General features: G+C 44.3%; 1 protein-coding gene across 1 annotated transcript in view; it reads right to left on the bottom strand.

Moving 5' to 3' along the window:
- Window positions 1-26,871, bottom strand: part of SYNPR (synaptoporin) — a 107,297-nt gene extending 80,426 nt beyond the window's left edge. The window contains exons 1-2 of the mRNA XM_040076191.2: window positions 26,778-26,871; window positions 26,620-26,685 (exon numbers count right to left, since the gene is read on the bottom strand). Of these exons, the coding sequence (XP_039932125.1) occupies window positions 26,620-26,685; window positions 26,778-26,795 (84 nt within the window). The 5' untranslated portion in view covers window positions 26,796-26,871. The remainder of the gene's footprint in view (window positions 1-26,619; window positions 26,686-26,777) is intronic.
- Between the last annotated feature and the right edge of the window lie 200 nt (window positions 26,872-27,071).

The following is a 27,071-nucleotide window of genomic DNA, read 5'->3' as shown; positions in this document are numbered from 1 at the left end:
TTCCAAGATCCTATTTCTTCCCAAGAGCTGCTAACCTGACTTGCCCCTTCCCTACCTTTCCAGCTACAATGAGGAACCTGCACACAGCCGAGGCTGCAGAGCTGCTGGTTCCTCAGTTTTGTCTTTGCATTCAAAGGTCTCTACATTTCTTCACTTTTCAGTAGATAAAGCCACATGTCCCACTGGGACTGTGACAGTGGTGCAATCAGCCGCATCATGCTGAAGTCTCCTGTCAGTGGGGTTAATGGTGGGAGATGCTCCTGAATTCCCCCAAATGCTGTTGTGACAGCAGAAGGTTCATCTTCCCCTCCCACCACCAAGACACCAGCTGACGAAGCCCCAAGAGGAATTGCCACTGATTCCCAAAATACATGGGTCTATACTAGCCCTTTCCTTTTCTATTAAAATTGAAATAATGTATTAAATTATGCAGCTGGCAAGGAAAGTCCCAAAGAACTATTATTGCACATGTGTGCTTTTCCCTTAAAGCTTTGATTTGTCCCACATAATTGTAGACAGGAAGGATGACATGTTCTCTACAGAAATTTATTACATTGTCAAAATCTTTGCTCTGAGTTTTCAAAATGAACAGTTTTGCTTGAAAAAGTACTGTGCTACAAAATTTATACACACATGAAAAAGACAGTGTTACACATCAAAATCAAAGTACTTCAGTTGACCAGATCTGAGTTTTGGGGTGTTGGTATCTTTTTTAAGGCAAACAGATTTGCAAGATTTAAACATTCCTTCCTGACTCAAAACAGACAAAATTTTGGCAGTCTTGCCTTTTTTCAGTGAGACGTGAAGGCTGTTTCACACGTGGCTTTGCCAAGCATCACCGAGGCAGAAATTACCCTCATGTGTGAGGAGAGGGCAGATTTTTCTCCTCCCATGCCCCACACTCTGAGACAGCCCCCTGAGAATATGGTGGCAATACAAGGAAATGCCCAGCTATGGCAACCAGGGCCACATCCCATCCCCTGTGTCCTCCTGGATCTCAGAGGGATGGAAGCAACACAAGGGTCACTGAAGACTCATGCTGCTGGGGAAGCACAGCACCAGCACCTCTCATCAACTCCTTCCTTTTGTCACAAAATTGCCCCTGCTTCTCCCCTCCATGCCGGCAGAGGAGCTTTGTGCTCCCAAAGGCTGCAGTTCTCTGCAGGGTGCCTGCAGCCACACCCAGTTGGCTCATTAGCTCAAACAGCTGTTCTCCACTTCATGCATCTAAACAGCAGAGTTATTTTTAAGCGTGCCCATTACACCTGAAAAAGCTCTTTTGTCGCCCTCTTGTACAGCAGTTTCTCATCACACCAGCACTTTCCTGTACCTTTCCCTGCTATCAGAAAATTTAAAATCCAACACCAGGCAGGACAGTTCTCTTTGGCCACTTCTTTTGCTGTGTTTGCAAAGTGTGACCCAACCATAAATGTGTATTTTCACAAATAGTGCTTAACCCTCCACAAATGCAGAATATTTCGGCGTTTTCAGTGTGGCTGCTAACAGATTTATCACCTTCATCTATTACCTGGCCCATATCATTTAAGATTAATCCAGTTTGCTATACACTGAGAAGTAGACCATGCTGAAGATGAGTCTTCCCTAGAAATCAGACTTCTAGCAGTATACAAGAGAAAGGAAATACAAGGACACCTGACAACCACCCTGCTATCTCGAGAGAGCCAAGTGTGGGTGTCCACCACATTCCAGCTTCCAAATGGCTCACTTCTCAAGGGGAGGCCAAAAGCCTTTACAAAACCCACCACAAACTTACAGTGCTCATGCTCAGCCTGGAAAAAATGAGTTTGTTTTCCTCATAAGCTTTTCCTTCTGCGCTTGAAACACGTAGGAAATATTGTGGTGCCTCTGGAGCCAGGATGCTCCTTACACAAGGATCAGGAAACCCACAGCCAAACATTTTATCCCCCAAAGAGGCCGAGGTTGTGGCCACCATCCCCAGCTCAACCTCCCCTCTTTGGCACTATTGCTTGAGTATAATGAGACTTTAAATCATTGTTTTTAAGACTATGCCACTTTCAAAAAATCAGATGGCATCTTGGTTTGGTTTTGTATTTTGCGAAGAAGAAGGGAGGATCTGATATTGCCAAAATTAAAAAAAAAAACAAACAATCAGCCACATAAACTCCCACATTTGCTTATCAATATCAGTAGCTTGAACTAGCATTTTATTTGTGTTTGTATACAGTGACAACATTCAGGTGAGACCAATAATAAAGTACTAAGTGTCACAGGTTCAGAAGTAATGTTTTCTAGGTAAAAAGCATTTATGAAGAAAAATCGGCATCACAATTCCATTCATACTCAAATGTGAGGAAATGAGTTGGCACAACCGACAGCTCCATCTTTTTGACATATTTGTACTTTGCTTTTAAAAAGTAATGCAAACACAAAGTAAAAATGTTCAACACAGAGGATAAAGAAACACATGATCAATGTCTCCCACTCCCCACAGCTGGAGGCGACACATTTCCTCAAACATGGTATTTATCTTGGCATTTCTGAATTATTCACGGTTATTACTATTTTTTTTTTCCCTAAATACAAGCCAAAGTATTACTTTCCAAATTACTGGCCTCTGTTGTTTAGTTACCTGCAATTTTTCATCTCTCATGCAAGTCATGGCAGTCACATGAAACTAAAGGCTGAAGTGTGAGGGACTTTTTGCCCATGGAACCCATGGCCTTGAGGGTGCCACAGCTCCAGGACTTCTCCAAAAACACACTGGGAGAGCTGCTGCCCAAACAAAAGGAGTTGAGATCAAAGGGAGAGGAAGGGAAACCAAGTCATGGGGCAGCTGCTTCCTAGGGACTGTCCAGAAGAGGTGGGTGAGCCCTTCTGGCCCTTCACTGACCGATTCCTACTCTCTCCCATCACCCCAAGAGCAGGATTTATGAGGAATTCACCACCCTGCACATAGCTACCGCCTCTGCAGAACGCATTGTTTAAACAAGGGACAATTATTTAGCGTTTGTGATAAATGTGGCTAAGCTCCTTAAGAAAATGCTGTTTGGAATCATGGTGATGCATCATCCTCTTGCCACAGTTTTTTAAGAGATATCTGTGATTTCTAGCCCTTTCCAGGGTAGGAAAAAAATCCCACTTTGGCCAACATGGGCACATGTCAAGGAAAAGCAGCCACACAGGCACCATAATATGATGAATATGTAGCAAGTGCTGGTACCCTTTTGCTGTAAAACAGAGGGAACAGACACACAGAGCATTTGGACCCAGATCTTCTTCCTCCAGGTACTGACTTTAAACACTTTACAACAGCTAAAGCAGCACAAGGATTCCACATTCAGTTCTGAACTTCTCCCTAACCTTTGTGGTGGCATTAGCATAAGGCAAGGAGACATATTTTGACTCCCATCTGTGCAAATCCTCCCCGTGCTGCAGAATCAACATTCTGTCAACCAATTATTTTATGCTGTATCACAGCACTGGGGTGTGGGGGGGAGATATGAGGGGGAATCATCACACCTACAATCAAAAGAGCAAGGTTTTGCAACATAGCATGTACTAAAGATGTCTGTCTTAAGTCAAACTAGCAGCCATATTTTATTCAAGAAGCATGTAAACAAATCTGGCACATTCATTATAAAAAAACTGTGTACCTAGCATGTTCATCACATTTCAGATATTCCATTCCTCCCTCCCCACTGAGCTCCATGGAGACAAGTCAATCAGAGTTAACCATCTGGTAATCCTTAGCCCAGGCTGTGCAGCTGCTACCTACCATTTTTAATCAGGGCTATGTCTTCCATTCATGCTAAATAGGAGGCATGAACAGCTGCTTGGCCAACACTTTCAAGCAAGTGCTCGCTCTCTCTCTTTAGTATTCCTGGCTTCTCTTCCTTTCAGCTTTACATTTTGCCCATGTTTTACGAGTATTCACTTTAAAAAAAAAAAAAAAAAAAAAAAGTAATTGTGAAACAAGAGGAAAACGCTTCTGGTCATTTAATCTTTAGAGAGTGTATCTGCTCTAAACAAGTTTCTGGGGGACACAGAGTCCAATCACAGGCTCTGATTTTAGAAAATAAAAATTATTGTGTCCATGGAAATACCTTGTTTGGGTTTTTTTTAGCCTACAGATCCTTGCAGAATGGTTCTCCATTGCGCATTTCAGCATGTGAGAGGTAAGATGAATTTAAATGAAGAATATATGGATTAATTTTTAAAATGGGCACGGTAATTCCCTAGCTTACAGGGAAGGTTTCCTGCAGGCTTTCCTGTATTCCAGCACACATGCAGAAGCCTCCCTGCCTCCACGAAATGCAGGGGAAGGGCACATGCCAAAATTACCACCAAATCAGGCTGTCCTACCTCCACTGCTCTGTTCCAGAGGAGATGCTTCCCTGTGAACCACACCTTAAGCCTCTCCCATCATCCAAAATGCTTTGGGGTTATTTTTGTAGGAAATCTGACTGAATGGCAACCAAATCTTTCCCAGAGATCAAAATACTCCAGCACAGCACAGCAGTATCTCAGCTGCAACTGCTCCAAAAAGCAGCATGCATCCTGCCCAGGTGATGGTACCAGCCCAGCTCCATGCTGGGCACACACACTCATCTCTCATTCTCTGCCTTGGATGCGTCCAGAGCCATGACTGTAAATCTCTTACCACAGTAAGACAAACAAAAAACAACTTCTATCCACTGCCAATGGCAGATTTGCTGCAAAGTCAGGGAGATGGGTCATGACAACCCATGGTTGGTGATGCCATCTGGTAGGAATGACTCAGAGAGAACTGGTACCCGACCCAGCAAGATTTCCACCTGGATTTTGTGGGTGCAGACACTGAGGTGTCGGCTAAGCCTATTTGTTTAGGCCAACTCCTCCAGCATAGATGCTTCTGTAGAACATGTTTTTATATTTGTTTTTTTCCTGAAACCCTCCTTCAGCCACGAGATGTTTTACATATACTGGTCTTTCAGAAGAGCAGAATCTTGGGAGCATGGAAATCACCCACTGCCTTTATACTCCATGCAACAACAGTCACAATTTATACCCCAACACTGTTAGAGAACGTTTTAACCCTGTAGAACATTGTTACTTGCTCCACCTACCAACAGACAAAACCAACATGAAGGTCATACAGAAAATAAAAATAATTTAAAAACCCCACAATGATAAAGATGTTAGAAAACATTGTCTGTATTAATGACATGTCACTGGGGATGTAAAATCTTGCCATAGCTTAATCAATTAGTTTGCCTGAACAGAAAATAAACAGAGGACATTTTCAGTATACAACAGCGCATAAAGGTTAATGCAATCATGCATTCCTCTGAGCCCACCATGAATTCAGCATTTAACGTCCATGAATTTGCCACAAGTAAAATAATAAAGAAATAAGTTAGATGACAGGATGGTGTTTCATCTTGTGGAAAGAAAATTCCTCCAAAACACAAACATGTCAGAGCTAATTTTAAGAGAAAAATAGTCTACAACTGTGGTAGAAGGACCCTGTGAAAAAATAGCTCTAAGATAATGAGTGCCATCAAATCGATAAGGTCCACTTCTCCTTATGGCCTTTATGCATGCACACACAGAAAATTGCTGCAAATATTCTGCTTTAATGGCATTTTAGTTTTTCATCAGAGATAAAAACAGTCTTTGCTGTATCTAAATGTTCAGATTCACTTCAACCCTTACATCAGTCAGAGAGAATTGGAAGAATAAAATATGAATGTTATGTTAGCCCTTCCGGGAAGGTGTATTTCAACCAAAAAAAATCCTCCTCATGAGTGATCGACCAATGCATGTACATCTCTAGGCAATGATCAGGCTGAGGGCAGTCAAAACAGGACAGGAGAGGTGTGGGAAAAGGCAGACCGTGAAAAGCACAAGTGCAAATGATTTCTTGACTGGAAAAATAATGCATAAAAGAGTGAAACAGTATTCTGCCACAAAGCAACCCAATTAAAATGGAATCATGGACTGTACATATCAAACCGGCCTTTGCTATCATTTGCTCGTAGGTCAATATGCCCAGTTTGCAAATCCTGTGTATGTTCTTGATAACCTCTGCTGCACCCTCCCCCTTGTGCATCTCTTCATGCTACAGAAATAAATACAATTTAAATTTTAGATGCAAAACACAGTAAAAGCCAATAACAAACTTACATCCACTAACCAAAGGCAGTGCCAAACTAGAGGAGTATTAAAATGAGAGACAACTCATTTTATGGCACTTGCTCTGATTGTGCCAGCTGCTGTATGGGCAACACTGAGAACATCAATATGTTTCCAGAGGTCATGATGTGGCAGAAACTTGAGCTCAGCAACTCTTACACAAACTAGCACATGCCAAAGGAGTACAGAAAACACCTTCTGTGGCTGAAGTGAAACTCAAGAGATGTCCTCAGTCACTGCAATGCTACTAAGTTGTAAAAAGCCAAGCCTTGATGCCAAAATATTCTCTCGAATTATCCTAAGCAGTAATGCCATGAGTAGCCAGCAGTTGCTACTTCTGGCAGAAAAGCTGATTCTCTGATGACTGCTACACAAAAAAAGGACATCTTTTCTGATATGGAACCATTTCCTCCCCCAAGCCTTTGATTTCACTGCTACAAAATGAGGCAAGGGATGTTACCCCTTCTCCCAGCCAGGGATGTCTCCTGCAACTGGGAAAATCTCATGGCACTTAAACCCCTTGATAGGCATGTGAAATCAGTGAAGTACAATTAATACAGCAATTAATTCAGCATGGAGCAAGACCTGGACAGACACACATCCACCACTGCAAAAATTCAGAATGGGTCTGTGCTTTCAGACAATGTGCACACCTACCTAAGGTGTTAAAAGTCCAGTGCGGTTAGACAGGATGTGCAGGGATGCTGAGCCCTAAACCCATGCAATTTAGTTTTAATAACAGGAAGGCTTTGGATTTAATAATCCAACAGATGGGGGGTATTTGTCATAAAGTAACACCTTCTCTTTGAGAAAAATCTGATTTACAGAATGTGTTCACAATAAACATTGCATTCTTCCTTAGATTTACTCCCAAAAAAACCCAGCCAATTGACAACCTGCCGGATGTGAGCTATAATAATGGTGGTGGTGAGGATTTTGTTTTCTCCCCTTCCCACCAAGTATACTAGTTATGAAACAGAGACTGAAAGGACTGAAAGGGAATTTCAGCATCTTTAATTCAGAAAACAGAACGAACTAGAAATCTGGAAAAATAACTTGTGACTAATATGCAGATTTATCAGCTTGTAGATCGGAAGCCACAGTTTGCTGGAAGTTGTCTCCTTTTCTGCTAATTTGCCTCAGATGAAAAAGGCACTTGTGTTCTCTCTCTAAGTGAATACTTCACCTCAAAGCCTTTTGCGGCATATGCTCAAGCTTGCAGTTACTATTGATAGAATGGGAAAGAATGACAATTCTCATGATTTCATAAAAATTCTTCTCAAGCCAAAATGCTGCAGAATTTAATTTATAATTCAGATATTTACACTCAAACATCAGTCCTGAAAACTTCCCTTGCAACACTCCTACCATGGGTGGAATCTAATTTTAATAAAGGCTGAAATGGTGTGTGTTCAGGCTGTGGCCTCACCAGAGTCTGTCACGAAAGCTGCTGATGACCATAAAACAAGAATCATTCAGACTATTTTTGGCCAAATGTCCAGTGGGCTGAGTACTGCTAATTTGGAAGAGGATAGACACACAATTTTAGAGTGGGAAGTGTGCTCTGTGGTCATTGGCCAAAATCCTGGGAATGTCCATGTGAGGAGCAAAGGAAGCTGGTTTAGCAAGAGGGCAGAGACGGGGGAACAAAGACTCACGAGGGAAGAACAACCATGGTCCTTGTATCCAGCATGTTTTGAACCCACCAGCCCCAGTGCTAAGGCATCATAAAGGTGAAGTCACCAATCATACTCTGCACAAGGGGCAAAACCTGCATCATATAGCTCATTCCTGCAGGATCAGATTCTCAGCCACAGCTTTCTGCAGCAGTCAAATCCTTGGTTTTCTCCATCCTAAAAACCACACATCTCAGAGGCTGTGTGACAAGGGGAACATGTCCTACCTCAGGGGTCAGTAGAGCACAGAGAGTTTGGAGGGGAAGCCACAGGAGAGGATGATGCATCTGGAACCTGCTCTGTCCCTTCCATTCCCCCCCTCTGACCCCACAGCCACAGCAGATGAGATGTACCACAGAGCAAGTGCAGACAGGGCATTGCACTGCCCATTTCTCTGTGTTTCTACTGCTCTGATTGGAGAATTTAGGAAGGCATTTCTATCAGAAAATGGTAACTATGCCAAACTTCGATTCCATCAGCATACAAAAGAATCTAATTCCGATTTCTGTGCCCTTAGGCATGCAATAAACTAAAAGCACCACAACTATGAGGTACCTGCAGACAGCTATAGGAATGCCTTTGGTACAGCTGAGGTCTACAACTATGAATTACATCTGGAAACAAAATCTCTATTTCCTAGGTTTTTTCCTAATGCACCACAGATAGAGGCAGGTACAGGAGCTCACGCAATCTCTTAGACAAAGTGACTAAAACTATCAAAATATGTATGCCCGGGTAAGCAACATGATACCACCATTCAGTTAACAGCACCACAAATGAGAATCTAACACAGAAACTGTATCCCTGAGGAGTGTGAAAATATATTAACTCCTTGATGCTCTTCACAATCCATTATCAGCTACAGGAGGCAGGCCATAACATCCAAATCCCCAGTATCAAAGATTACAGTCGCGATACACAGCCATAATCAATTTTAATTACAACAATCACTCTGTAAACAGGTCAGGAGCTAACTGGATCAGTAACTGAATTCCCATCAAGTGCAATGAGCTGCACATTCAGCAGCCTAAGTTATCCCTGCCTATGGCTACAGGAAGAGTTTGCTCTCAGCATTATTGGGACAAGATCACTTTTAAATTGGCTGGGGCTGCAGATCCCAGCACTGCCAGCTCTCTGCATCCTAAAGGCTCACTGCAAAGGGCAAGTCCTTCAGAGCAGCTGCAGAGAGCTACCTACCCACCACAGAGGTCTCCATTATAACCGATATCTGAAGCATAAAACATTCAACAGCAGGATATTTTAACTCCTAAAACCAGTCAATTATGTTGGCTGAATTAGCCTGTGTGACTGAGTCGGTGAGTGCAACGAAGGAATAAGAGTGAAACAAAAGCCCTGTTTAAAATAGGTCACTCCTTTAGAAAATTTTGTAATTACACACTGCAAATACATTTGCATGTTCAATGAGTAGTACATGTTTCTTGTGATGAGAAAGCCTGGAAGAGCTTAATCAAAGTCTAGCTTATCAGCAAAGGCTAATTGGCTTCCATAGCACATCATCCATCAGAATCTAGCATTGGCGCAAGCTTCGCAAACCATTAGTTGGCAGAAAATCCCAATTTATTTTGATAACAGTGGTCTTACCTCCAGGGGTTTCCATGACCACATAATCAGGTGGTGCATCAGTGGCCCGTCCCATGCCCTCCAGTCAGCATCACCCAGTTAATCAACTCAACAGCCAGGAAAGATGGGAACTGACCATGACGCAGAGTAATTTGGGAAGAAAGAAAGGTACAAGGGTGATACATAATGAGTTGAAACCTTTTTCTTTTAAGAGAGAGTGCAAAATAGGAACTAATTAATAAACTGCCATGAGTAAAGCAACCTAAAAATGCAAAATAATGATGGACTGAAGTTTTCCCTACAGCAAGCTGTCATTTCAGTTTGTGAACTGTAAGGCTGATTTCCCCAGTGTTATGCAAAGAAACGGCCCTTTTTTCTTTTATTTAGACTTCATATTTCAGCTACTGAGTCTTCTTTACAATAAGATGGGTTTGCAGGCAAGGAATAAACCCAAGCCTTCTATTCCTGGGCATGATCTGCCTATGCAAAAATCTGGAATTATTTTAGGGAAGCACATCTTAGTACTTCCAGACTTGTATTTCCACCACCACAACACATGACTACAAATGACATCTAAAGAAAGTCAGACCTTACAGAGGGCAGAGGCTGAATATTTATTTATTAATGTAACACTTCATCTGAAATCATCTTACATCTGTGTCACAGCTTGAAATTCTTATAATTGACCTAATAGAAAGTATCACAAGATGCTATTGGCTTGGTGCAAGACAACAGCAAGGAGACAAGACCAGAATTTATTGCCATACCAAACCTAGCATACAGGAAACATTATTGCCAGTGACTAATTCAAGGGTGAAGAATCGGATCCTGCCAGGATCACCTGAAATCATCTCGTGGCTGCGTGCCACCAGGCCACAGCCAAATGTTGGGTGTTTTAGAGTCTCCCGCAGTGATCAAAAAGACAATGAGGCAGCTCTGTAAACATTATAGATTCATCAGTACAGCACTTATCACTGAGAACCTGAGCTAACTAGCACTGCCCCACTGACAGCATCACATTGGGATCCAACCCAACCCCTCCACATGGCACTGCCTGGTGCTGAGCCAGTCCCTATGGCTCACCCAGAGCTGGCCAAGACCTGCTGGGGTGACATGAGGCACATGCCCCAATTGCGCTTGCCATTCAAATCACCCAGCTACAAAACTCAACTACAATGGTTAAATACAAGCAAAACAATCTAATTTTGTGCTTCAGAAGATCAACCAAAAGTCCTCTCACCGTCTATAAATCCAAGAGTCAGACCTGGGCGATTAGGACCGTGTGTTTCCTAGGTGATAAGCCTTTCATTTTTCTGAAAGACATTTGAAATAGAGCATAGGAAGATTAATCCTCCCCAGAGAAGGGAGAGTTCACTGACTAATTTCTCTTGCATTTAGATGTAATAATTAGGCGTATTGATTCTTCTGCTTTGTTCCTTACCATTATAATGAAATAATTAAGACAACTTCAAGGAAATATTTGAAAGCTCATTTCACTTTGTCTTCTCAAACGTGGGCCACCAAACACTTACGCGGCACACTCAAAGGGAAAAGCAAAGGTAGACTCGCCTTATTTATCTCTGCAATTCATCAGGCAGCAAAGTGCTGCCTCAGGCTCCACTCCATTTGCTGCCTATCATGATTACGAACAGCAACACAAACGAGATCCATCTGGTACAACCAGGACACACATTGCTCTGCTAAGCTCTCACAGCAGCTCGTTATCAAGGGGGACTGGAAAGAGGCTGACTCCCTCCAAGAGTTCTGGAAAAAAAATTTAAAAAAAATAAATAAAAAAAGCAATACTTGTAATTCCTCTTGAAGAGCCTCATGGTAGCGATCTTACAAGATATTACGCAAATGTTATTTCCAGTTCAATTTTTTTTTAAGATTCTTGGAAGATAATGGCCAAGAGTCTACACTGAAGAGCACTCATGATCTCTTCAATCTCTCAGACAGCAGTACAAGCAGGTTTTTCAAACACAAGTATGACATTATCCACGAAGAACTCAATCTTTGCATCCACAGGAGGAAAACGTTAGACAAATGGTTTGGGGGGTTCCTGATGGTCCTCAGGTATGTAAAGCTTGGCTGAGTGGATAAGGGCCTGAACAGTGTGCATTGTGCACATCTGCACGGATACTCAGGGAGTGCTGAAATTGGAACAATTATGAGAAGGATGAATGAAGATATTAAACATGCAAAAAGTTCTGAGAAAAGCCACTTAAATTGAAAAGGATTTTCTCATTTTTAATTCAACGTTACTAATTCAACAGCTGATAAGAGTTCTCTGATCTCTCCAGCATGTCTCAGATTTAAACAATTTTAGGCATTTTTGTATTAAATGGGCTTTCAAATACTAATCTTGTAAAAACAGAGGGAAATGCATATGCATTTTAAAACTCGCTTACTTCACAAATACCACTAAAGCAAGTTGATACAAAACCACCACTGTCTCACAGCTCCTAAGGGGCAGACCAAAAAGAGGCCACTCCCCCAAAAGCACTGGAAGATGTCACCACATCTGGTAGATGTGGATGAGTGCTTAGGTCCAAAGTGAGCACAGAACTTTCAGAAGTGCAGAAAGAAGCAGGTCAGAAGTGGGGCATTTACTGCAGCCTGGCATCAAGCACTGGAGTATCTTGACCCAAGAAATGACATCGCAGCCCCTCCACATTTTGCTCTTCATGTAAAGCTCACCCAGACCCTTGTGACCGATGTAGCTCTGGCACAGTGTGGGCTGTTAATGTTTAATAGGCGTCTCCTGCACCCAGTGGTCACTGTGACAGCAGGGAACCAATGTTTATGATTCAACACTTCAAATGGAAATCTTAGATGTGGCTACCTCTCAACAGGAAGAAACATCTGAAGAATGTGTTTTTCTGATATTTTTACTTCCTGAGAAATGAAGGGTGCTTTCTGTATGACTCACATCCATGTTTTTCACTTGCGATATTTTTAAACTCTGAGATCCAGCACTGATTGGAATGCAAAAAAGTGTGACTTTTCTCCCGTCCTACCCCAAAGGGCCTTTCAGCCAGAGACAGGTGACAGTAGGAACTGGGTGTGGGTCATTTCCAGGTTTACAAATGGGGGTAGAAAGCTCAAAAGAAACAGCTTTAGAATTTATGAATGTCAGCCATATGTGAAAGGTAAAAGGTTTGATGAAAAAGAAGTACACAGAATTCTTTCCTATGAGAACATAATGTGTATTTGAAAACAGAAAAACACATCTAGAATAAGGGCTCCTTTCTATCCAAAAGCATCTTTACAGTGTAGATGAGAGCTAAATTTTAAAAAATACATAATTCAAAGATAGAGCCTCATGACAAGTGATCCAATGCAGATTTTTTTACATTAATTTCATTTCACTGCACATTCCTTCCCAAATTCTGCATGCTTATATTAGGGCATCATGGAGAAACCCATGGCTGTCCTAGCTGCACCCAGACTGTGCAGATCTAAATTGTCCAGTCCTCAGAGAATCAAAAGATGCCAAAAGCAAATAGTACAATGATAAAAGAGTTTCAATGCTTTGAAACTGCTCCCCAGAATCCAGCTTCTCTTTCCTCTTGGAGAAGGCTGAAGGGCTCCTTGCTGGACCAAGGCTCACCATAAAATCTCATTGGCAGGTTAAAATGTGTTTAGCATCAGGCCAATGTAAATGCTGCTTTTCTTTAAGTACAGTTTAGTTCCTTTAAAGCACCATTCAAGAGACCTAAATGCCAGCCTCAAGCTCATCCACAAGTAAGCATTCAACGGAAAAAATCACAGGCAAGGTTTTGCTCTGGGCAGAAAGATTTTGCTAATGGTTTCGCAGAAGTTTTTTTTTTCTCTGCAGGAGCAAAGCAGCAGAGGAAGCTGAGACAGAAGAACCGCACAAGCAGTCAGAACAGCAATAAAACCTGGAAACTCAAAGGTAAGAGAGGGGTTTCTGCCCAGTCAGGGTGAAGGTGGCTGTAGACACTCAGGATGCAGGAGAACACCAGGCTCCTCTGTACTGCCAGTGTGAATAAACAAGAGTGAATCACCAAAACATCTGAAGCCACTTCTTTTAAAAGAAATAACCTGCAAAGGACTGAAAACCTGACTAATGATTAAGATCAAAAGGGGTAACATCAACACAGAAAGCTATTCAGTCTATACAAAAATGTCCCCAGGTCTCCAAGTGACAGGGAACACACTTTGCTTTGCAGCAACCCAGAACTGTACAAGATACAGAGTTTAAATATATTTCCATTCAGATAAGTTATCTTTTCCCCTCCCCACCAGCAGCTTTTAAAAGATTCATCTTGAACTTACAGCACTGGAGGGTTTTTTCTTCTCAGATTTTTAATTCACTGGCATCGTAAGGACCTTTAGCAATTTACAGTGTGAAGAGCACTTTCTCCTCAGATTGCCCTGCTTTGAGTCAGATTGTACATTATGGTTACTTCATTACTTACATTGCATTACACAGGGGCCAGTGCAGCAGGCACTGCTCTCTGCAGCAGATGTGCCCCAGGGCCAGCACCAGCCAGATGTTTCCCAGGGCCCCACATCAGGAGCAGGGACTGGGCTGCGTTACCCCAACTGCCCCTCTGCAGTGCTGAGCCTGGCACAGACCTTCTACCTTCCTTCTGGTTTGAAAGTGGGGTAAATTAGAGAAACTGCAGAGGACAGAGCGACAGCAGCAGGCTACAATAATCAAAGTGTTGCAATTAGCAACTCCCCCCCCCAAAAAAAAAACCAAACCACCAAAACAAATCACCAAGCCAACAAAGCAAAAAAACCAAACCTATGGGAGACACCCAAATTTTGTTGAACTGCAGAAGGAACACTAGAGGAACCAGAATATATTACTTTCTGCCTCTTGTCATGATGGTCTCAGCTGTCTGTCCTCCCGTAAGTCAGAGGGATGCAAGCCAGACTCCTCAAACCCTCATGCCACACTCCCCCCGTGCGGTTTTGGTGATAGTTGCATCAGGGGTAGTCAAAAATTACACGTTTAGCAACTGTGACCAACCCATGCACAAAGTTTTCACACTGCCACTGTCTAACAAAATGGCATCTCGGCCAGAAAATCCCTTTTTTTTTTTTTTTTTTCAGACATGTTCAAAGCAGAGCATTGCCACAATCTTGTTGCCTGACTGCTTCTTCTGTGAGACGTCTCTTTTTCATAAGCACTTACCATCTCTACATGCTACACGTTGGCTTTAAACATCAGTGACAAATATAGGTGGTAAAAATCAGAATAGACTGCAAGAATCTCACCTTCTTCTTTGAAGGCACCTGCACTTTCTTGGTGGGGTAGTGAGCTGCTGCAATACCAGGAGGCCAGTCCATAGGAATACGTGACCACTATATGTGGCGCGTTGAATCTGATTTTTCTGCATACCACCATATGGAACGGAATCTCAGCGGCATCAAACGTTTACCTAAACTCCATTAATGTCTTCTCCAAGCCAATATTTATAGCATACACACCAGTAGCTGCTGTCAGAGTGTGTATAAATGTTAAACTGAACTGTTAAAGAAACATAATGACAGATGTAGAGATGCTGAAGAGTGCAATCTATTCTAATTTATGATAATTTATTTCCATCATCTGGAGCCCTATTCAGAAGAGAAAGCTGAATGCATCCCAAAGTGCATCATGGGGTGGAGCGTAAAAATCCCCAGAAAAAAAAAAAAAAAATCTCTTTTAAATGAAGCAAGAGTACTCTTGTCCTGACACCCAGGACATGCTTAGCAATCTCTCTGTGCAGAAGCAATACAGATGTGGGGTACTCAAGCCCTGCCTCTTGGCAGCCCAGTGACACACGGGTTTCAGTGCAATTTGGGAATAGCTGGGAACTGTTTGTCCCATGAGAGATGTCTGATCACTGCTGAGTCACTACTTTTGGGGGACTAAGCCACACAATGAACATTTATGAGCTCTGTCAGAGCCCCTCCAGCTGCATGAACAAACAGCGCTGCACCCATGGGTGGCCAGCACTAATGAGCACATAAATTTGAAGAGGGAAAGCCATTTTTAGAAATGAGTGAACTATGCCATGGTGAGCTATATAGCAGAAAGAGCTTTTCTATTTGATTTCTCAGCAACACAAGCTGTGCTGGATTAGTTCTGAGATTCAAAGAGATGCCTGAGACCCAAACCCCATCTCAGTCTCCTGTTGCTGTCATTCTGCTGTGAAAGCCATGGTAGAGAGGACGAAAAAAAGAGAAGGGGAAAAAAAAGCAGTGACAGCACTTGGTCCCTGCAGTTGGGACCACCGCTGGGCCGTGGAGGACCACAGGCAAGGAGCTCGTTTTCATGGCATCATCCCTGCCTGGGAAGCAGCAGTGGCAGGAGGCTCATACCCTGTGGCACAGCCAGCATCCCCTGCATATGTCAGCCCACCGTGGAGCCAGCTCCTGCTGCCTGCCAGGGCCTCACAATCTGGACAGGCACAGATTTTGTGCTGGAACAGGCGCCCTCTCCGCAGAGCCGCCTGCCACGAGTGACAGGCTGCCACAGCAGCCGCGGGACCCTGCGCAGCCCATGGAGCCAACACAGCAAAACACGCAGGCTTAGGAATGCTGTCTCTCTGCTGAGTGGACTGTGCTGCCCCTGCACAGCTCTGAAAACCTCCACAGTCGGCCAGAAAAAGGGCCAGGCACTCAATGTATGCACAGACTACTACACCAGCATGCACTCATGGACTTACATGTCAGATAGACAATTTTCAACCAAAACAATTTTCCGCATTTTAGACTCTCTTGTCTTTTGGAAAAAGAGTCGTCATCTCTCAAAAAAAATCTTGACTTTTCTAAGTGCCAGTTCTAAGGGCTTGTAACTTCTACCCTGGGAACACCACTGCCGTGCCTTCAGCAAGTTTGGGTTGATCCCTCACGCTGCCTCTGCTCTGGAAATCAGGTGCCACAGCCAAAACTGCACCCTTCCAATGGGCAGAAGGGTCCCATCACTGACTCCTCCAGAAGGAGTGAGCCTGGGGCAACTCAGCGGGGTGTGCAGAGGAGGAGAATACAACCATTTCTGTAAATATCTCTTTACAGAAATATTTTCTGTTGAAATATTGTCGTTTTTGTCACAAATATTCCTCCATTCATGATCTTACCAAAGTACCAGTTTTCAAAGAAAACTGAGATTAAGAATTACTTTCCCTCAAGTAAATGAAATTTCTTTTCCCAAAGCAGCTCTACCAATGACTCCTTTTGATGTAGCAATGACAGCTTCCTCCCTGACATCTTAGGAAAACTCAAATCGTAAAGGACAAATACTCCACATGATCCTCAATCACCTGCCCCAGCCTATAATCCACAAGGAAACTCTTTCCAATACCTTTCCTGCTGCTCTGTGCCTGGCTGCAAGGAAAGCCAGCTGCCTGCCAAATGCTCCCAAAGTGGACACTTGGCTGGGATTAATTGATGGATGCACCCAACCAACAACATACAGCCTTGCTTCTGTTCTCTGACTGAAAAAATCAAAGTTTATTAATTATTCCACTTGAAATTAAATCCCTTTTGCAATAAAATATCCACTCTTGGCCTCAACCCTCTCAATGAGTATTTCCATCAAGGAAACTCCTCTTGCAGCACCGTTCACAGAAGATTAAAAAAAGGGAGTGAATATGTTTAGAAACTCTGCTGAGCCATACTTGTGAGTAATCCCTCTGTCCACATGCCTGAGGGTCACCAGTTGGAAAAGGCAGCTTGCAATGCACTCAGCACTTGGCAGTGAGCAGCTTTTGCACTTTTATCCATCCTCAAATGCATCCTTGCATCTGTGTGAAAGATTAGAACAAAATGCTGCTGCGACACAACAGCACACACCATGTGTATCCGCTCACCAAGATCAAAGGCACACAGCAGAGAAGAATTTAATTAAAATGTTAAAATTAAACAGGAAGGCATCCATTGTTTAATTTTTTGGCAGGCATCTTCATTCAAACCAGGTCCTAATTCCATTCCAGCATGCTGCCTACCCTTGGAGATGGCAATCGGGAGAGCTCTGCTGGATTTATCAGCTGGATTTGGCGGTAGGGGAATCCCACGCTTGCTTTGTCTTTCAAGCACAGTCCCTAAAAAAGCACTAAGAGATACTGCTCAGCTTCAAAGGATAATTATTGCTATATACATATTCTGCAGTAATAAGCAAATTGCCAGCATCAAACCTAAGCCCCTTGGGCTGAGCATGAGATACACCCAAGAGCATCATTCCCCCTTACAGTCCCAAAAGGGAGGTGTGACCTTGCCATGTTCAACCACTTCAAGACACCATACAAAGGCTGTTTGAAATGGGTTAAAAAACTGATGCAAAGAAGTGGTGGTTTGTGTGCAACACGGCCTCTGTGTGGGGAGGAGCAGGGCTACACAACAATGTGGGTTTAGACTTGCATGCAGATGGGGCCCTTGTCTTGTTTGGTTTTGCTTTGAGCATACCTCCAGCACACAGCCAGGGAGAAGATTATTCTGAAAATAGTTCAAGCAATGCTCAAGTTTGCTTGTTCAATAACTGTAAGATATCTCCTGGCTTCCTGGGGTATTTTGGGCTGAATGCTTAAGGCAGCCATAGACCATATAGTCCACCACAGAGAAGCTGAACCAATAAGCCAGATGTCTCCTTGGGTTTTGGGAACCTAGAAATGAAGATTTTGCTACTTCTTGAAATCTGTTTGGGATGCCACAGAGGCTTTTCACTAGTATGAAGACTCTCAAATGCAGTGTCGAACACGGGGCCCCAATACAAGCACTCAACATACATGTGACAAAGGATTTGAGCTAGGGCTTATCACTTCAAGCAAAAGATACTTTGGATTTGCATCCCCTGAAAAATTACACAGGAGGACAGAGCATTAACATCAGGAAAAGAGAAGACTGAGGACAAACACAATAAACTTCTCTTTGAAATTCAAAGAATTACTGTAGAGCTGTTACTATAAATTACTTCCTGATGTATCAATGATCTTGCTGATGCTGGGTAGCATTTCATTTTGAAATCTTCTGGGCAGAATTTCACTCTCAATACTTCAGACTTTTGAGTACTTCTAGAGAGTATTCAGTCAGGCTGTTCGTAGCAGTCTCTGGTACTTCTCACAGAATAAAGATCAAGTTGACAGGTTGGGACTTTTGCAAGAGAATCAAATCAGACTTATTTCTGACAGCAAGTCTGTGACTGTACACCTCTCCTCTGAAAACGTATAACACTTCATTGAAATCTTTCTGCTTCAGTTTTTCTCCTGCTTCCTTAGCATTACCTCCCTCCTGCATATTTTAGTGACTAGGATGGGGTCTTCTTATCAGAAGCTTCTCCAATCCAGCAGAACCCCTGTGTCATGGTCTGATCACTGAAAACATCCTCACTAACTTCTGCCTTGCAATGGCCCTGCCAAACAGGGCTGGAACACCTGCACCAGCACTCTTCCAAGACCTGGAGCCCTCAGAGCTCCCCACACTGTTTATCCCAAGCCTTAGGCTGCAGCACTTTCTGCTCCCCACAGTATTAGCTCAGCAGCTCCCACAGGCTCTGCCTCTAATACAGCCTTCTCCCAGATGCTAAGGCATTCTGGAAAAGGCACAGACAGAACAGCTTGCTCAGAGAAACACATTTATCTATCCATTAGAACACCAGAAAAAAGGAAAGATAAAACAATAAAGGGCAATGAGCTTGAGCAAACGTTACTTCAGCCTTTCCTGATCCTTTTTCCTGGGTCACGCACCTACCCCGCTGCTTTAAGGGCCAAAGCTGACATTCATCTTGTGACACCTTTCTGCTTTGCTCTCAACACACAGGTCCATAACATTTGTTTCATGCCACAGATGGCTGCTCATCTGGAAAACCCTCTCTCCTTAGGGGCCACGCCAGTCTAATCCTCTGCTGATCCTTCTCCCTTGGCAGCATTATGAAAATACTTCACCACGGCAGAACCCAAGCTGTCCAACACAAGACTGTTCCCTCCCACCACAACCAGCCTCTGAGCCTGACCCACAGGAGTTCTCCCCGCACCATCCATTCCAGCTTAGGTTTGAGCACTTGCAAATGCGTGCAAATTCCCCATCCAAAAATCTGGAGCATGGACTTACGGATGTACCTGCACCCATAGGCTGCTAATGATGCAACACCTAATGTTTTTGCTTATATAAAATATTCTTAGAGAATGCTTCCTTACTTAAATAAATGTGATATATCAAAGCCTTTCAATGACATAAATAGTATCTGCAATTATAATAACTGGAGTCCCCATAATTTCAAGTGATTTAGGATTTTCCTTAAGAATAGGAGACACCATTAGCTTTTTTAACTGAGTATCCTGAAGTATTCAGAATGGGAAAACACTGCTTCCAAACACAAACCTGAGAAGTCTCTACAATGGCCAGAAGATAAAACTGCACAAATTAAAGCAAAAACTTACAGTTTGCCTATATTCAGTATTCTTTTGCTTTTGCCAAAAAGCAAGCAAGCTGTCACCTTAGCAACAATGTCACACTTTGCAGCACATATGCCACTTTGAACAAACACCTTAAACACAGCATCTCCACACTGTACGTTCCTTTCTATAATGTTCTTAACAGCACTCTGTAGACCATCCTGGGAGTAAAATCCATGAAGACCCCTCTGGCAGCTGCTGGGCTGGACAGCCAGCCAGCCAAATGCTGTTTTCCACACTGCGCCCCAGGCCCATACTAAGAAGCGTTATTATTTATAGTGCCCATGCGGAAAGCTGGGCTTGCAGAGTTGTGGCTTTGTCTTCCACCACCAGCCCTGTGCAGAGCCCAGTGTCACCTGCTTTCTGCCTCTCCTCCTTCCCTGCTCAGGACAAGGTCCTCTCCCCTGGAGCAGAGTGGAGAACTTCGCCAAGCAACATCTCCTGCCCCTTGGGATCACACACAGTGCCATGAATGCAGGTTAAGCCAGGGATCTGAGCATCCAAATGATAAAAACGGTTGTATCAGAAGCGTCTCCAAGCTTGTCCTCTCCCAACTGCAACATCTGAATCCAGAGATGTCAACATGCAGGGCTATTACCCAGAGCTCCAATTATGCAGATGCTGATTTACAGGAGTGATGACTGAAACATCGCCCTCATAAAAATTGTCAAGGAGGCTTTAACTGTGTTTGTCTAATAGCAGAAGCCTCTATCTCCACACATCTTATTGCTAGTTTGAAAGTCAGATCATTTTTGTTCTTCTTGTCATAGAAACCTGGTTTGCATATATAATCAAATTAAGCATTAATGAGTCTCTTTCCTCATCTTCTATTCTTAATGCTTCAAACAGCAGCACTCGGATAAGAGCAGCCATTGAAATGGCTTATCATGAGATTTTACCAGTGTCCCCCAGTACTTCCAGAGCAGCAGAAAGTAACTCCAGAAAGTCCTGCTCCTGGAGCCCTGTCTCTCAACCACATGTGCTAATCCTACATAATTATTTTATACCAGGTCACACTCCAGGCTGCTTGAGAAACATCAGGGTTTAAATGAATTATTAGGTGACCTTTTAAAATCAGCTCTTCCATGATCACAACATAGCCCTAAAATGGGAAATGGGAGGCATTTTCCAGATGAAAGATGTCATTTATTTGCAATGTGGTCAGGCACTGCTGACCTTTTCTCTTCCCCTGTATCAGCATTTGTACCATTTTAACAGCAACTTGCTGATAAGCGTAGTTCTCAGTTTCCAACCAGATATGCATGCAGATAATCATGGATGTGAACAGCAAAGCAGCCAGCTCTCTGCAGACTGCATAAAACATGGGACCACAAGACAGATTTCCTGTTCTTTCACTTGTGTTCTGCGTTTTCAGTCTTTAGAGCTCCCATCTTTCTTCTGCTATGTTGATCTAAAACCCTATTTATCAAAGCCAGAGGTTTCAGAATCATGAGACTCGCAGAAGTTGAGATTTGAAGACTACAAGGTAAAACACCATGTAGGCACTGCTAGTGCTCCTGCTGCCTTTATGCCAGTCCCACTGGCAGAGTGACACATGGCTTCCACATCTGCCTTCCGTGAGACTACAAAAACTTTTCAGATCCTTCCTATTGCACACCGCAGGGCCTGATGTCTAACAGCAAAATCCACTTCCTGAGTCCTTCCTAATGAAACTTGTCTGACTGAGTTCCCTGCCTACAGATTACCCCAGTAAGTGCTCAGAAGTTGCAGACCCAAAGCCAAGGACAAATGAAACCTGTTCCCAGGGCTCAGGTCTCTTGGATGCCCACATCTTGTTGGTTCATCATGGCAATTTTTGTCTGCCCAGAACTGCAGTGTATTTTGCATGCATTATGCTAAGCTGCCTATAAGAAATCATCCAATTAATGACAGGTTACAGAGAAGGGTTAGTTACATGGTAATTACCTTTCTAATATTAAAATACCATAGAAATGGATTTACATTTTTTGATTTAGTGGCACATGTTTTACTGACCTGACACTACACATACAAGACCACTGAGGTAGCAACCGGGCCCCAGTCTACAAGAACAGCTAAGCACCTACATCCCCAGGTGGACATCAAAAGACTTGACAATACATTTTTAACACATGTGTGTGCTTCTTAGACATCAAGACGGATGGGCCCAGCACTAAATGCAGCATCTGATCCTGGCATTGTATAAGTAAAATCACCAGGCAATAAGAAATACTACTTTTTTTTATTACTTTTCTTTCAACATATGGGTAGAGAAGATCAAACACTCAACTCTTCCACCCTGCATTCATGAGGAGCATTAAGCTTCAGCAAGCTAACTCTGCTCCATCAAATGTCTGCCCATACCAGCGTAGCCAGCAGCCTTGTGGTTAAGCAAACACCAAACAAATATATGCAAATGTGATGAAGAGTCTCAAGCAACTATCAAACATCTCAGGCCCATAATACACTAGACAGAGCAAACTACTAATCACACATGCTTCACGCAAGCATTACCTTCTTATTTCTTTCCCATTTATTTTCAGCATCTCAAGATATCTAGGCTTTTCTAGGGCACACTTGAAAGCACGCAGCTACTTATGTCCATTCATATGCATGCAAATATAATCCAACAAAAGCGCTCCACGGCCAGATGAGCAATCAGCACTAGGACAAAAGACAAGACTTATTATCAGTCTTTCAAGATTCAGATTCCCTTTGCCTTCTCAACGCACATCTGTGTGCAAGGCAAGAGGCACTAACCCTTGCAGAATCTATACCATCAAAGCAAGACTGACTCTTGCCAGGCAGGCAACAGCCTGGACTTTTTCCTGGCTCACCAATCAAGTGATCACAGGGTGAAGGCACAGAGGCAAAGCAAGGTTAGCTCGGTCCATGTGCACCACACACAGACATTTTAAACCACCTCCATCCAATTTCCCCCAGGGATTTGTTGTCCAAATGCCCTGCAATGCTATGGAACATCCCATGAAGAGGCTCACGAGCAGTGATGAAAGCCAGCTGTGCAAGGCCTGTAGTGTATTTTTTTTTGCATAAAGGCAAGGAACAAAACAACACAGACACATTTGAGTTCACTGAACACCCTAATGTTCACTTCCAAGTTGTCCTATGAAGAAAAGCCAAGGTGTCCACAAGATTTGCCCTGCAACATAAATCATTCACACGTGCCCTGATAAAAGCTGCACTGGCTTATGTAAAGTTAGAGTATGCCCTCTGTGCCAAAAATACCTCCTGCCCATAACAGCCCAGACACAGCTGGAAGTTGGTGGAGATGGGAGCTGATCACTGCAAGGTATTTTAAAACACCAACCTATAGATAACCATCAAGCAATCACAGCATCTCCTGGCTGGCACAACAGAGGAGTTTATGCATCCTGCTATTTATGGAGGAATACAGGGAAACACATTATGGACTGCACTGCAGCTCCTGTTACTTTACAGGAAACCGGACAAGTATCACGTTGCTTGGGTTTGCAAAAGGAAAGTTGTTTGTGGCAATTCACAATGTAATTAAATACACACACCCACACACCCCAGCACCACTGCCCATACTCCCCCGCTCCCATGCAGCTGAGGGATACAAAGCTCCCATTTTTACAAAAATACTTTTGCCAGTAACAGCCTGAGTACAGCAAGTCCTTCCTATACCCACCACACTGCATGAGAAGAACCTTACATTTCACTCAATTTCCTCTTCTAGGGCTCTAGAGAGGGAGCAAGTGCGAAATAGACGGAAAGTAACAAACTTGCTTGTCTCGCTCACTTTTTGTGGACCCCAATAAAAGCAGTCTAAACACATCCAGAGAGTCGCAAGACTGAAATTGATCCAAGGAGATGAATGAACATATTTCTTCTCTTTCATCTTTCCTTATTCATTACTGTCAAGTGCACATATAAGAGTTATTTTTCAAATGAAGTTGTAAGAGTGTTTGTGATATTGCTACTGGTTGTAGTGCCACAGTGGATTATCTGAGAAATAAGCTTCAGAAGAACATTCTTCTCATGCAAAGATCTGTGGAGTAACAGCCAATGGACTAAAGAGGAGCAAGAACAAATACAGTTTTTAAACAGCTCTTCCCTGCCCCCAGCATATACCATGAGTTGACTCAAAACTGGAAACACCCAGGCCTCACCTGGTACAGCTGTATGCATTTTTCCAAGCTCAGATTTGAGATCCACATGCTTTACTGCCAAGGTAGAGTTCAAAAAATGCAACTCTTGCATTATTGCTACAAGCCAATTTCTTGGTTTCTTTTCTTTCTCTTAACCTTTCCCAGGCCTGAGCCAATGTTGTCTCTTAATGGCTTCTAAATGCAATTTCTAGTCTGAAAATAAGATTACAATGTACATGGGAAATACAAATGAAAACATATTACAGAGCTATGAATATTCAGAAGAATCAGCCTTATCTCAGCAGCTTCCCTCTGGGTGTTATGTGACCATCAAAGCAGGAAATTGAGAAGGTCAAGTAAGGTCTCTGCTCCGCAAGACAGATGTCCACGTCTGACCCAGACTACAGGTAAACTGGAATCTGCACACCTAAAGATTAATGCTGTAAAAGTTACAGTTTCACCTCAGAGAAACCCACAGCCACTTCAGTTGCCTCCAGACCCACCAATGTGTGCGCCCACAAACACACGAATTTCAGCAGCAGAGGTTCATAAATAAAGACATGCTCACCCCAGAGTCACTATGATCCACTCCAAACCACCCAAACAAGACAAATTCAAGGCTGGACTGCATGGACAAGCTGAGGACATTTTCAGCCTGCACCACCTCCACCCTACCAGCCTTTCTGAGGAACTCCCACAGCTCTGCCATCTGTGCTGCAACACCACAGAGCCTTCCTCCAGGCACGAGAGCCACCCAACGCCCAGAATCGCTGCGTCACCAGCTGGGCTCTGAACTTTATTTCCTTGCAGATGCAATCTAGGACTCAAGTGGGAGGTGTTAAGGGGTGTAATTTGACTGTACTGATCAAGTGCAACAAGGTCTGTGAGGCTGCTGGGGGACATGGAAGCGGACACAGAATTGACTGGAGCATTTGGTCTTCTTTCAAAGTTTAAAATTATGATTAGGTTGATAAAAGGAGTCTGAGGGAGAGGTGGACAATTAATTGAGACTGGAAATGGTAACAAGAAGTGGACAGCAGTTTGGAGGCATGGTGAGAAGAGATGGAAGATGGGAGTAATAAGATTAATTGAATAGAGATGGAATTTCAGTAATCCAAAAAGCCTTTCAAGCATATTAAAAAAAAAAAAAAAAAAAAAAAAAAAAAGGCCTTCCACACTCTGAAATATCATAAACTAAACTGTGCTTAATTCTACTTACACTTACATGCCAAATAGAGAGAAAGTAATTTCTCAGATCATCTTAAATGTTAACACACTCAGCACCCTTCTCCTACCCCCTCTTATTGCCAAGGACTGGCCCATTTTGGCCGTGCCAGAAGAGCTCTGTTTACACACAGCCGCGTGTGCATGTATGTGTACACACACCGGCAACGTGCACTTGCAGCGGCCAGAAGAGTTCTACTTGTGCCTTCCAACCATGACAAAGGCAGCTTTTATATTTGGCTGCTGGAAGAAGTTACAGACCCAGGAAAATGCCAAGAGAAGAGTCCCCACTCGCTGTCCCGAGGATGCCAACACACTGACTGGGGCGGGAACCATTTTCTCGATGGCACAGCCCATGCCCATCAGCCCAGAGCCCTTCCCAGAAGTGCTCGCTTCCCAAGCTCCATCAGACACAGCCTCATCAGGCAGACAGCCAAAAGACCACGCTCCCAGCAGCTATCTGCCATGGGAACAGCTATGCTCCCCAATCTTCTGCCCCGCAGTGAGCGCTGCAGAGTGGCTGAAGCACCCTCAGACCAGGACCTGGGGCTCAGCCCCTGGCTGTCCTGACTTCTCCTTGAGGCAGGAGCAGCAGAGCTGGGTGGGTTTGTAGAGCTCTGGGCAAAGAACACAAGGAACCTTGTCCATCCACTGCCGCATGCAGGTGACCCCTGCAGGTGACATCGTGAGGCCACCCTGTCCCAGGCCATGGCACCACCACATCAGCATCACCCAACTCGACAGGACCTGATGCTTCAAGGTGCCCAGCTGAGGAGCTGCTTCTAGTGAGCAGGGACAGAGCCTGGAGTGAGCAGCTGCCCTCAGCACACCAGAACACCCCTTCAGAGGCACCCTGGGCAAGGCTGCACGTTGCAGGTGCCAACATGTGGATAAGTGCACCCGCAGAGGGATGCGCCCCCCGAAATACACGCCTTACATAATTCCCCAGCCAGTCAGCGTTAGGGGAATGTGATTAATCCTCCATGACATGTTCTGAACTTTCCGTTCAGAGAGGCTCTCTGCTCCCGCAGACCTACTGGCGATGGATGTCATTTGACCTGCAGACTTCACTACGAATGAGCATCAGAGCAACACACAGTGACATTGCTCCGCACACCAATTATCTGCCTCCTTCCCCGCTCGGCCCAGAGACAAGTTTGCTAAATGCATAACGAGAATTTTGTTTTCCTCGCTGGGGTTTTTTTTTATTATTTTTTTTGTTGGGATTTTTTTTTTTTTTTTTTTAATTCGTTTACATCCAGCACACGGATGGGGGGGTTGGGGGTCACACACAAACCCAGCCCTCAGCCCGCCCCCAGCGCTGTGGGACGCGAGTCCCCGGCCCCTCGCCCCATGTCCCCGGCCCGTGTCCCTGTCCCTCAGCCCGGCCCAGCTCCCACCTGTTCCGCCGGGCGCGCACTTCGGCTATAGCCCCCCCTCAACCCCTCAGAGCCCGGGACTCACCCACTCGAGCACCCTGAGGAAGGCCAGCGGCTCCTTCACCACGCGGAAAGTGCCCGCGGAGGCGAGCTGCGGGCAGAGAGAGGGGTCAGCACCGCGCCCGCTCCGCGCAACCCGCAGCGCGGCGCAGCCCCCCTCCCCGCCCGCGGGGCTCCGCGTACCTGGTCCACCGCCTCCATGGCGCCGCAGCCCCGCGGAGCGGAGCCGAGCGGCGCGGAGCCTCCCGGAGCCTCCCGCCCGCCAGCCGGGATGCGCGGCGCTGCCCCCGCGCAGGCCGGGCGGAGCAGCCGGGCGGGGCCCGCGCCCCCCGCACCGCCCCGCGGAGCCGCCCCGGCCTCGGCCCCCGCCGAGCCGCCCCGGCCGCCGCTCCGGCACTTTTTATAGCCGTGTAAATATTTTTAAAATTTGTGTGCTTTTGGGGTTGTGTTGTTTTTTTTTTTTTTTCTTTTTTTTTT

The sequence above is a fragment of the Hirundo rustica genome, chromosome 12 (assembly GCF_015227805.2).
Source record: "Hirundo rustica isolate bHirRus1 chromosome 12, bHirRus1.pri.v3, whole genome shotgun sequence".
NCBI lineage: Eukaryota > Metazoa > Chordata > Aves > Passeriformes > Hirundinidae > Hirundo > Hirundo rustica.
The sequence above is the reverse complement of the archived record's forward strand: the minus strand, read 5'-3'. Positions and strand labels throughout refer to the sequence as shown.